Source organism: Amblyomma maculatum, chromosome 4 (genome assembly GCF_055883805.1).
Source record: "Amblyomma maculatum isolate TAMU_Amacu chromosome 4, ASM5588380v1, whole genome shotgun sequence".
Taxonomy (NCBI): domain Eukaryota; kingdom Metazoa; phylum Arthropoda; class Arachnida; order Ixodida; family Ixodidae; genus Amblyomma; species Amblyomma maculatum.
This window is the reverse complement of record NC_139347.1, coordinates 67,555,374-67,568,702: the sequence shown is the minus strand read 5'-3', so window position 1 is coordinate 67,568,702 and position 13,329 is coordinate 67,555,374. Positions and strand designations below refer to the sequence as shown.

General features: G+C 47.0%; 1 protein-coding gene across 1 annotated transcript in view; it reads right to left on the bottom strand.

The window, feature by feature from the left end:
* Window positions 1-13,329, bottom strand: part of LOC146191294 (lysosomal alpha-glucosidase-like) — a 73,721-nt gene that overhangs the window by 59,433 nt on the left and 959 nt on the right. Inside the window, exon 2 of the mRNA XM_084600306.1 lies at window positions 873-1,054. Within this exon, the coding sequence (XP_084456432.1) occupies window positions 873-1,054 (182 nt within the window). The remainder of the gene's footprint in view (window positions 1-872; window positions 1,055-13,329) is intronic.

Genomic DNA, 13,329 nt, shown 5'->3' with positions numbered 1-13,329 from the left:
ATTCACGTATAATTTCAAATGTGCCTACAGGTCAAAGGCAACCGGTTGGCGGTCTAACTAAACGTGGCGTTTCGTAATGGTTTTGTTCTGTGTCCACGCCTTAACTTACCAGCCATATCAGAGGCGGTGGTTCTCGCAAACAAATTAGATATGGAATCGCTGTGTAGGGTGGTGAAAGTAACTTCGCTTTATGAATTTTGTGGAAATTACAAGTTTGATGCCGGGGTATTTGCTGAAGGGTAACGAAAAAAGGTCAGTGGACAGGACACGAATTGTTATGACTAAAAATTGGCAGTGTTCAAGGTTATAACAGTGGGAAGGAATTACAACATGGCCGTTGCCACTCTGATTAAACATACGTCGCAGCCCAATAGTCAGAAGGCTGAAAAAAATTGGCTTGACTGAAAAAAAAAAAAAGCACAGTGAACCGTATGTCTTTTCAACGGAGACATCAAGATTATTTCTCCAGCCACGCTCAAAACTTTACCGCTTTAAAGAAGTGTAACCATGTTGCTCGTTTTTTTTTCTTTTTTTTTTCTTTTTTTTTTACCGTGCCAAGTCCTCAAATATGATACTTTTTGTTTTACCTTTGTGTTACCTTTTGTTTTACCTTTTGTATAATGCATATTGCCTTGTTGGACCAAGATCGCCTTTCTGTTGGCACTTACTTGACCTGTGTTATTCTAGTGTATGTGATGTCCCACTCCTGCGACCGCCTCAAATGTGAGGCCAGCAGTATGTTCAAATAAATAAATAAAATAAGTAACAAATTGTTGTCGTCATAATGTTATCCTTTTGTTATCTTGAAATATTCCTCAATATCAATATCGTGCTCCAATATGCAGCGCGGAAGCGAATGAGAATTGTCTTACCATACACAGCGCAGCAGCCGACGTGATTGATGCGTGTTGTTCTCTGATGCTCATGCTTGTTGAAGTGATGCTCATGATCATCATGATGTTCATGATGATCATGAACGTTGGCAGCCGGCTGAAACTCACGATGGCATTTCGTCTGCGCTGCACGATACCCATGACACAGTAATCGGTGTGCGCTGCAAGAAAGGTAAAATCCTTATTGGTCAACATGGTCCCTACGTCATGACCACATGACTTCGCTTGAGAATTTCAGACAACATACATTCGAATAAAGCTCCGAATAAAATATCATAATAAAATAAAAAATACTTCCGAATAAAACAAATAAGAAAGCGTCCCAATGACACCGAAATTATGGGAGAGGTTCCTCTAAAGGGGTATTTAAGAAAATAGAACTAATTGAATGAAGTAAATTTGTCGTCATTGGTGTTTAAAACCGGGCATTCGGATGTCAGGCAGGCACGCGATGCATAGGTCACGAGTGGTCGTTGGTACCAAGCCTATTAAATGGGGCACTTAGGGAACGGGTTGACTTGAGTATTACTTACTAACATGTATTGGTATGTGTACTGATGATAGCGCAATATTAAAAAAAATGTTTAAAATAATAAACAATAAAAGCTTAAAAAATGATTACCGGAATGAAAAGCCGGTGTTAAAGGCGTTGTCGCGTATAATCTTAACGCAAAGCTTAGGTGTCCTCCTAATTTTTTTCCCCTGTCCTACCACGGCTATCTTAACCTGCCCAAAGCTGATTAGCATTTGATATCCCGCCAAAGTGGCTTTGTAATTATCTTGTCCAATGGTGCAACACTATTCAGTAATATCGTGCTCTTTTCATATTTTCTGTCATTGCGATACACTTTACATTAAATATATCTTAGCTTAGCGTCAAGTAAATGTTACGCTTCACAACACGGAAATCGACCCTGTGAGATCGAACAAGGAACACCGGTGGTACAACCCGATATCGAGCCGCCCTCCCGTCAGTCAATGTTTTTTGCTGCTACTGTTCCATCGATTTTCTTCTGGCCTACCTTTAATAGGAGCCAGCAGTTACTTCTCACTTTTCTGGTGGTGTGCATTTTTAAATTCTTTCAAATAACCAGAGGCCCTCCAACATTAGTACCCGATTGGTGCGTCCTCCGCTCTTCTCAAAGTTTTTCTTCGGCAGCCTCAAATATTTTACTTTCCCAAGACACTTGGGTTTACGTTTATTCGATAAAGAAAACAACGCACGTTCAAGGCTGAAGTTTCTGTGAAGTAAAAGTAAAAGTATCATGCGCACTTATCGACAATTCTACGCCTTTCTTGCACCTGCATATTTCCCCTTCATGGGTGATAGAAAGCGACTGCTCACAGGGGCCACATTTATCTCGGAAATGCGGGTGCGGAATTTTGAGCTGGTTCCTTTTGCTGTAGAGTCTTTAGCTTTTTATTAACGAGGCTATTATCGGGCCGTGACTGTTCTTATGTGTCCTTGAATGTTTACGGAAAGATCATCGTCTCTACTATGTATTTTGTTTTTCTATCGGCAAGATATTCGCAATTTACTGTTAATGTGCCATTTTGAGTCTTGGGGAAGTAAAAGTGTCAGGAGAAGAGGCGAATTGGTAAAGTGAAGTTTCAATAAACACATAAAAAATAAGACACACGAAATGAAAGGCTCTAAAAGAGAAACCTTTCGTCTAAAAGAAAACTAGATTTTATCCCTAAGGGACGTCTTCTTTATTTTTATTTCAACATTAATAATAAACATGCACTCTACGTTTGATGAAAAGGAGAGAACAGTTGCTTGAAACGGGGTAAAAATATAAACACGTGGTTTGGCTTAAAGAGTAAAGGCTGAGAGCGACTCAGGATTCCGAAGAGACGCCGTAAATTTCGACCACCTAGGGTTATTTAACGTGCGCTAACATCGTACAAGAGGTGCAGCGGTGGCGTAGCGGTAGAACATCCGCCTCCCATGCAAGAGGACCGGGGCTCAAATCCCGGTGCCGCGCAATTCTCCACCGGATGAAAAAAAAAAAAAAAAATCCGCGTGTCGATGGAATTGCATATACAGGTTTGGGGTGCGACCTGATGCCGATGAACACCTCCGGCAACGCACTCCCTCACCAGAACAGGAGTTGGCCACCCTGGTGCAGTAATTGGCCACAACCTCCTATGATAAGCTCCATAAAACCCCGGCCCTCAGTCACCAGCGGCTGCGGAACAACTGACCACGGCGGCGGTCAGACCTGTGACGCAGCAGGGGGTGCTAAGAAAGCCTGGCTCCGCTGGACAGGCCGCCATTGGAAACTGACCCTGGCAACGTTTAATGCTAGAACCCTAGCTAGTGAAGCTAGTTTAGCAGTGCTGTTAGAGGAACTAGAGGGCATGGAATGGGATGTCATAGGGCTTAGTGAGGTTAGGAGGCCGAATGAGGCATATACTGTACTGAAGGAAGGGCATGTACTCTGTTTTCGAGGTTTACCAGAGAGGCGACAACTAGGAGTAGGTTTCCTTGTCAATAAGTATATAGCGGATAATATAGATGAATTCTATAGTATTAATGTGAGGGTTGCAGGCATCGTAATTAGGCTTAATAAGCGGTATAAACTGAAGGTTGTACAGGCCTATGCACCTACATGTAGTTATGATGACCAGGCAGTTGAAAGCTTCTATGAAGATGTAGAATCGGCAATGCGAAAAGTAAAGACGCAGTATACTGTACTAATGGGCGACTTCAATGCCAAGGTAGGGAAAAAACAGGCAGGAGGCAAGGCAGTAGGTGACTATGGCATTGGTTCTAGGAATAGCAGGGGGGAGTTACTAGTTGAGTTTGCAGAGCGCAATAACTTACGAATCATGAATACCTTCTTCAGCAAACGGAAGAACCGAAAATGGACATGGAAAAGTCCTAACGGAGAGACTAAAAATGAAATCGACTTCATAATGTGTTCAACCCCCGCCATTGTGCAGGATGTACAGGTAATCGGGAAAGTTCGATGTAGTGACCACAGGATGGTGAGGTCCCGAATTAGCCTAAATCTGAAGAAGGAACGCAATAGATTAGTAAGAAAGAAATCCATCAACGAATTAGCGGTGAGGGGGAGGGCAGAAGAGTTCAGGATCTCGCTACAGAATAGGTATTCAGCTCTAATTGAGGATGGCGACATTACCCTAGAGGCAAGGAATAATAATTTCAGAGATATCATTACTGAGTGCGCGGTAGAAGTAGGCGGTAGGATAGTTAGAGAGGATACCGGTAAGCTGTCTAAGGAGACGAAAGATTTGATTAAGAAACGGCAGAGTATGAAAGCTTCCAATCCAACAGATCAGATCGAATTTGCCGAGATATCAAAGCTAATCAATAAGCGCAAGGTGGCCGATATAAGGAAGTATAACATGGAGAAAATTGAGCATGCTGTAAAGAACGGGGGAAGCCTTAAAGCGGTAAAGAAGAAATTGGGCATAGGCAAAAACCAGATGTATGCGATAAGGGACAAGGCGGGCAACGTCATCACTAATATGGAAAAGATAGTCAAAGTAGCCGAGGAGTTCTATACAGATCTCTACAGTAGCCAAAGTAGTCAGGACCGTAATGAGATTGGCGATAGGGAAAAACAGTCAGACGTTCCACCAGTGACGAAGGACGAGGTCAAGAAAGCACTAGAAACTATGAAAAGAGGGAAATCAGCTGGAGAGGATCGGATAACTACAGATTTGCTGAAGGACGGGGGGGATATCGTGCTAGAAAAACTGGCCACCCTGTATACGCAGTGCCTGGTGTCATCGACGGTACCGGAAGCATGGAAGAATGCAAACATTATCCTCATTCACAAGAAAGGGGACTCTAAGGACCTTAAAAATTACAGACCAATCAGCTTACTGTCTGTTACGTATAAGGTATTTACTAAGGTAATCGCTAATAGAATCAGGACAACCTTAGACTGCAATCAAGCAAAGGATCAAGCAGGGTTTCGGAAACGGTACTCTACTATCGATCATATCCATGCCATCAATCAGGTGATAGAAAAATGCTCGGAATATAATCAGCCCTTATACATAGCATTCATTGATTACGAAAAAGCATTTGACTCAGTTGAAACCTCGGCGGTGATGCAGGCATTGCGAAATCAGGGGGTAGACGAGCCGTACGTGAAAGTGCTGGAAGATATATATAGTGGCTGCACAGCAACCATAGTTCTGCATAAAGAAAGTAACAAAATTCCCATAAAGAAAGGTGTTAGGCAAGGAGACACAATCTCCCCAGTACTATTCACAGCTTGTTTAGAGGAAGTATTCAGAGACTTGGAATGGGAGCAGTTAGGGATAAGGGTAGATGGAGAATACCTCAGTAATCTGCGATTTGCTGATGACATTGCCTTGCTAAGCAACTCGGGAGATGAACTGCAAATAAGGATTGATGACCTAGACAGGAAAAGTAGAAAGGTAGGCTTGAAAATCAATATGCAGAAGACTAAGGTAATGTTCAACAGCCTCGGGAAGGAACAGGAGTTTACATTAGGTAGCGAAATACTGGAAGTAGTAGGCGAATGTAACTACTTAGGACAGGTAGTAACCGCAGATCCGGACCATGAAAAGGAAATAACAAGAAGAATAAGATTGGGATGGAGCGCATTTGGCAAGCACTCGCAGATTATGACTAGCAGCTTACCGGTATCGCTCAAGAGGAAAGTATACAACAGTTGCATCTTGCCTGTACTCACCTATGGGGCTGAAACGTGGAGGCTAACCAAGAGAGTTCTACTTAAGTTGAGGACAACCCAGAGGGCTATGGAACGAAAAATGGTAGGGGTAACATTAAGAGATAGAAAGCGTGCAGAGTGGGTCAGAGAAATAACGCAAGTTAACGACATTCTAGTGGAAATTAAGAAGAAGAAATGGACATGGGCAGGGCATGTAGTGCGAAGAGAGGATAACCGATGGTCGCTGAGGGTAACAAACTGGATTCCAAGGGAAGGAAAGCATAGCAGGGGGCGGCAGAAAGTTAGGTGGGCGGATGAGATTAAGAAGTTCGCAGGGGTCAAGTGGATGCAGCTAGCACAGAACCGGGTTAAGTGGAGAGATATGGGAGAGGCCTTCGCCCTGCAGTGGGTATAATCAGGCTGATGATGATGATGATGATGATGAACATCGTACAGCACACGGGCGCCTTGCTTTTTGCTTCCATCGAAAAGTGGCTGTCACGGCCGGCTTTGAAGCGCCACAAGAACAGTGCCTCCCTCTTTAATTCTAGCATGCCTGAAAGTTACGTCCACAGAATGATGCGCAGGTTCAGCAGCGCTGCATATATTATTCTAGTGGGCTGTCTTCTGGCCTCAGCCAAGCTGCGGCGGCGCCACAGTATAACGTAAACACATGCAACCACAGCAACCACAGCAACCACAAGTTGCTCAAGTGCACCGCGTCGGCGCTGAACTCCTAGGCGGCCTCGACCTGAAAACACCCTATACACAAAACGGCATATTACCCGCGCGACACAACACTTGAAAAACACATGCTACAGTGTTTCCGGCAATCCACAGTTAGGGCATCGATAATTGGGCACCACACCCCATGAAGCGAGGCGTTGTCTAGTTCGAAGGACGGCCCAATGCCTCTTCCACTTGAACTCGCGCACCTCCCGAGGTAGTGAGCTAATAGCCCACTGCCTGCATTTCTGCACCGCGGTGGGCTATCTATCCCCCACAATAAGGCAGGATGCAATCACCAGTTCACTAAGGCGTGCTGGCGTGGTTTAAAAAAGTTTGCATCTGGAAACTCAGCACCAATCAGCTGTTTAAACCCAGGCGCGGGTCGGTAGAACGGCAGTGGCTTCTCGGCTACCGTTCCTGTATGCCTGCCCTGGGAGAACGCTCGGTGTGCGTGCTCAGCCAGTAGAGCAGCTGCGAATGCCCCGGGTGGGAGATCAACATTCCCACCAACTTTGCACTGCGGGCCCTGGATACTCGCATGCCATTTGGCAATCCGATACCTCCTTTTTATGCATGCAGCTCTAATAGCCTGCGGGCTAAAGTGCTGTTTTCCCAACACATGAGGAGGTAATGAGAACAGACGTCAGTCGTACTGCAGTGCGTCACGGCACAGCAGCAATGCGTTGCACGTAAAACTCAAAGGTCAGTGCTTGGCTTTTAATGACCGCCACCTTTGCCGGCAGAGGCAGGTGGAAGCTGGCTGCTCTTGCAAGTTCATTTGCGGTCAGTGGAACAACATCGCCCATGTGTGCGTGGAAACTCCACACTGCTCAAAATGCACACGTACCGCATGCACAAAGGAAATGGTTACCGGCAAAACCTTACTGAATGAATAAAAGCTCAAAGCATGGCTCTTATTAGCGTTGAGCTGTGCTCCGGTCAAACTTCAATACTCAGCAAATATCTAAACAAAAAACTTGTAATCTACGACTGTAGAGAATAAAGATTGAAAAGTCATCCGCATACGACAATACTTCCACACTCTCGTGACCGGTCATTGAAAAACCCCGCACGAGAAGGTGTGAGGCAACAGATCGCTGGAGCGGGTCCAGTGAGAGCACATAGAGTGCCGATGACGAGATACACCTCTGGAGCACACCTCGCGATGCAGGAAAACTGCACAATGCTAGGCAATGTAGTAGCATCTCACGTGCAAGGCCTGAATAGAGCAGAGCGATGCGAAACACAAACTTCTCGCGGAAACTATAGCACCGAAGTAATGCGAAAAGATACGTGTATTATACTCTATAGAATGCCTTAGCCGGGTCGAGAGAGACAAAGAGCTCGCTCACCCGTTTCTTGTGCGCGTACGCGAATAAATCCGTGTGAAGGTCAATGAAACGAAGACAGAATGCTTAGGTACAGGCCACGGCTGGTGCAGGCAAAAGAGGTCTTGCAAAAGAGGGCGCAAGCGTCTGACAAGTGTCGATGCGACCGTCTTGTAGTCGCAGTTAAATAAAGTGATAGGAGGCCAATAATCTGGACGTGAGGGCGTTGTACCGTCCTTCAGAATAAGCACTGCTCTGCTTCCACAAAGCGACTGGGGTTTAAGGCCGTCAAGAAGAAATGTACTTGCAAGCTTCATTTATGAGGCACCAAGAATAAAAAAAAAACATCTGCAGGTAAAGCCACACAGGTATGTATAGCCATCTGGGCCAGGTGCGGAAGTGTGCTTCATGACTTTCTGCAGACCTAGTACCTGATCACTCGCAACTGGGGCCCATAGCATTTCACCTGCCTCTTCCAGACTAACGAAAAACTTTCACAGAAGTGAAGAACTTTTTCTTCAAAATCAGCGCGTTTGCCGTAATCATGCGATTTGAAAAGTTTCGGAAAGAGTCTCAAAGTGCCCTGCAAATGTCCGCATGTTGTGATGATGTCGTATCATCATCACCTTAGCAACGTGAACGGCGTTCAATTCGGTGGGCGAGGCTGCGGTTGTGCATATAGTCTGCACCGTCTTCCACAGGCAAACGCAGGGTAGCGGCAGTACTGGATGCCCGTGACATCTCCTCAACGACACGGTCGTATAGCGGAGGCTAAGAATCTGCAGGTATTCTCTCATTGCGAAGGTTGGAGTGCCGCCCTTTTCCATAATGCTCATTCAGCGCAAGAAATCATTAAGATCAGACGTGCGGCGCGTTCGCCTGTTTTTCCCAGCTTTCATTAGAACAGAACGCGATTGAACTTTCAGATCATCCCATATATCTGGAGTTAAGTGATCTACCTGAGAAACTGACTATCAATGCTATTTCAATAGCTGAAGCCTGGCAGTATCACCCAACAAACAAACATCCATACACAATATTTCCTGTCTATTGGCACGACCTGGTGTGCAGCTCGGGGTAGCCGCGAAAAGAAAGTGATTGCTGAGGCCACGTGTTTCAGACGGAATCTGCAATACCTCGCATGAGAAGACGTTGGCACTAAGAGTGTGAGTGAGTGAGTGAGTGAGTGAACTTTATTAATTGCTCGGAGATCTTTTTCTTCGCCTCTTCAACCGAGGCTGACGAGCGGTTGGCGCCCCCAGTCCAGGGCACCACTGGCTTTCGCCAGTTTGCGAGCTCTTGTGACCAGGTAGAGCTGAGCCTCCGGGTCAGAGCTGGCCAGCAAAGCCTCCCACTGTCTTTTATTTGGGTTTTCATTTTTTTGCAGTTCATGTGAGCTGCATTCCCATGTTATGTGGTACAGGGTAGGGGTCTTCCCGCACCACGGGCACTCGTCTCTGAATGTCGTGGGATGCATCATGTGTAATATGTGTAAATTAATGAAGGTGCCCGTCCGTAGCCGCTTCAGATCTATGGCCTCCTCGTTGCTGAGCTTTTTATGCGGCTCCGGATATACTTTCCGCAAGCCTCTGTAGTGTTGTAGTATTGTGGTGTAGTCAGGGTCAAGCGGAATCAGGTCCTCTGTCCCGAGACTGTTGGGCGCACGGTAGGTTGCATGTCCTCGTGCTACCCTGTCTGCGTACAAATTCCCCGTGATCCATGCATGCCCCGGAATCCACACTAGTGTTTGAGTGTATTGTTTTGTTGGCTCGCTTGTGGAAGAAAGGATTTGGTGCGCTACCTTAGATAATTTACCCCGTTGAAAATTTCTGCATGCGGATTGAGAGTCTGACAGTATCGTCAGACTCTCTCCCGTTTCTCTTCCTTGCCTAATGGCCAGTGCGATAGCCACTTCCTCTGCCTCCGTGACTGTACAGTTTTGGATCGAGGCGCTAACTACCTCCCGGCCTTCGCAGTCTGTGAACGTGGCTATCGCCCTCTTTGCGTTGGTTTCGTATAAGGCTGCGTCGGTGAACCTTGACGTGTCTTGTTGGCCGAATGTTTTTTCATAATACTCTGCCCTTGCCTGCCTTCTTCCCGGGTGTAGGCGGGGGTCCATGTTTCTTGGTATGGGCTGAACTCGGTACCAATTTCTGACTTCCCGCGATACCTCTCTTGTCTTGTTATAAGCCTGCAGGTGTGTGCTATACCCCAGTCTTTCCAACACTCGTCTTCCCGTCCTCGTTTGTAGAAGTCTGTTTAGCTGTGACTTGATTTGGGCTTCTGCTAATTCTTGTATTGTATTGTGCAGACCCGGAGCTGCTAGTTTGTGGTTCGGTGTGTTCTTGGGGAGCTTAAGTGCGGTCTTGATAGCCATTTTGATGATGGCGTCCGCTCTGTCTTCCTCTCCTTTGGTCATATTGTAGTAGGGTAGAGCATACGCTACTCTGCTAATAACGAGGCTCCGGACCAGTTTGAGTGTGTCGGGCTCCTTCATCCCCATCTTTTTGCTGGTCACCCGTGCTATCATTCGGGCCACCTGCTGGGTCGAGGTCTTGAGAAGATTAAGTGTGTGTTGACACCTTTGATTCGATTGGAGCCACATCCCCAGGATCCTCACGGTTGTCTTTTCGGGTACTGTCTCCCCTTGCAGCCGGATCTCGAGCTTGTGGCCTTGATCTGTGGGAGCAGAGCGGTTGCCCTTCCCTCGCCAGAATCTGATCAATTCTGATTTTCTTGATGAGCACTCCAAGCCCCTTTGCTTTAGATATTCTTCAATGACAGATGCTGCTTCTTGCAATTTCGCTTCCTTCTCCCCGAGTGATCCTGTGGTCGTCCAGATGGTGACGTCATCAGCATACATAGCGTGCTGTATGCCCTCCACCTTCTCGAGGCGCCTGGCCAGGCCAATCATTGCCACGTTGAACAGCGTGGGCGAAATGACTGCTCCTTGAGGTGTCCCTTTGTTGGGCGGGGAGAAGGTCTCTGTTTCTATATTGCCGATCTTGATTTCGGCCGTCCGGTTACTCAGAAAGCTCCTAACGTACTCGTAGACTCTGGTTCCACAATTCGTGTCTGTCAGACCATCTAGGATCGCCTTGTGACTAACATTATCAAATGCACCTTTAATGTCCAGTGCCAAAACTACGTGTTCTGCCGAGCGTGGGATACCTGTCAAGACCTCTTCTTTGATCTGCAGGAGAACGTCCTGGGCTGATAGCTTTTCTCTGAAGCCAAACATGGTGTCCGGCATCTGAGCGCTATCCTCTAAGTAATTTTTCAGTCTATTATTGACAACCCTCTCGAAAATCTTTCCCAGGCACGAAGTTAAAGAAATGGGCCGCAAATTCTCTATTGCCAATTTTTTCCCGGGTTTCTGGATCATGATGACCACCGAGTGTTTCCACTGCGCTGGCACCGTTCCTGCTTCCCAATGCTTGTTCATGAAATGCGCCAGTGCCTTGATATTGCTGTTGCTCATGTTCCGAATTATGCCATTAGTGATCTTGTCGTCACCAGCCGCTGTGTTTCGAGTGGCACTTGCTATTGCCGTCCGGACTTCTTCCTCCGTGATCGGGTCGTCCAATTTCGGATTTGGGTCTCCTTTGTAATCTTCTGCGTATGGATATGGATCCTCTAGGTCTACTCCGTAGCATTTGTCGTGGACGGCCTTGATCACATCTTCCTTCGTGCCTGGGAATGTGTGTAGCAACCGCTCCAGCGACTTCTGCCCCTCTCGCTTGGTTTTGGTGGGGTCCATGATGGCTTTTAGAATTCGTCATGCCTTGGAAGTGCTGAGTGTCCCCTGCAGAGAGTCGCAGAATTTGCCCCAGTTGGCTCTCGTCAGTTGTTCAGCGTACTCCGCCGCCTTCTTTGTGATCTCCACGATTTTCATCCTAAGCTTTCGATTGTGCCTCTGTTTCTTCCATCTTCTTAACAGTCCCCTCCTCGCTTCCCACAGGTGGAGTAGATGGGCGTCTATTTCTGGTGTCTCATTTGTGCGTGTCAGTTCTTGCGTAAATCTCTGCTTGTTTTTCCGCAGCGCCCCGCACCAGTTGTCAAGATCCTCAATCTCGCCTTGGTCCTCCTCCTGCGCTTCTCTGAACTTGTGCCAGTTGGTAATCCTGGCTGCGCCAACCTGACGCCTGATCTTGTAGGTGTGGATGGTCGTGCTCACTATATAGTGATCACTGCCCAGATCGTTAAGCGTGTTTATCCACTCAACATCGCCACAGTTCTTGACCATCGTAAGGTCCGGGGTAGTGTCCTTGCTCACACTGTTGCCCGTTCTCGTGGGCACTCCCGGATCCGTTACCAGTGTTAATTCATGTCTGTTTATTAGCTCTCTAATAATGCGGCCTCTCTTGTCCTGTCGCGTGTATCCCCAGGCCAGGTCTTTTGCATTAAAGTCGCCTAATATAATTAGCTGATTTCCTCTTACCAAGTTTAATGTTTCTCCGAGAAGCCTGTCGAAGTCGATCTTTCGTTGGGAGGGGGGGCTGTATACATTTAGGATAAAAGTGCCCTGTTTTTTGTCACTTTTTTGGACCACCTCCACAAGGATATGGGGTGTTTCAATCCCTTTAAATTGGTCATGCCGAATTGTTGTAATGGTCTTCCCCACCATTGTCGTCACCTTCCAGCTGTCGTCATCGGCAGCAAAGACCTCGTACCCGCTAATTGAAGGGGAACTGCCAACCTCCTGTAGGGCTATCACAGCCGGTGGTTCCGCTTGTGAGGCCAGCAGCTGTGACAGCATCCCTTTCTTGCGTCTGATGCTTCTACAATTCCACTGCCAAATCTCTAGGCGGTCTTGCTTCGCCTTCTGGTGTCTAGTCATGATCGGTCTCAGATTGCAAGCTGGTCAGTCCGGGCCTGTGATATGGCTTCTCAGCCCTTTCTCTTACTGTGGTGGCTGTTGTTTGCTTCCTAATCAGTTTGGTCATCTCGATTTGCATCGCCTGAAACTTTTGTTCTATATAGCCTGTAACTTGTTCCATGGCTTTCTTTGTGATTTGCTCAATGTGGGAGCAGCTGTGCTAGCTTTTCCTCTACTATTCTTCCTACGTCTTCGGCAGTCAAAGGGGGTGTCTGATTTACCGATGGTGTGGATTTTTCGAACTTGTTTTGTGTAATGTTAATTTGGTTCTGCATCTGATCTAATCGTTGCTTAATCATTGCGTTCTCCTTTCTTATTCCTTTTAGCTCGGCTAGAATTTCTGTTCTTTCCTCATCTAGCTGTTTCTGGGAGGGCAATGCTGGCCAGCTCACCTGATCAAGGTCTTTTTTCTTCTCTTCTTTCTTCTTCTCCCAGGCACCTGGCTTTCTTTTCTTCGCTGGCTTCTTGGGTTCCGCGTTGGCCTCCGACCTGGACTGGGACCTGGACCGCTCACGCGATGTTTCCTCCTCCCCGTACGAACTGAACCACCTCTGATGCTTCTTCATTGTGCCACTCGTTTCTGGGCGGCTCTGACGTGACTTTGGATGTCCCTTTGTCTTTGTGATCTCCTTGAGCTTGCTTCGGCAGCCGGTGGCTCCAGTCTCATGTGCTCCTCTACAGAGAGCGCATTGGGGTTCGCACTCGTGACTTTCCTCCGGATCTTGCTTGTTGCATCTTCTGCATGCCCTGATAGACGGGTTCGGGCATACGTCTGTTCGGTGTCCAGGCTTTCGGCAGGTGTTGCAAAATTGCTTCGTTGG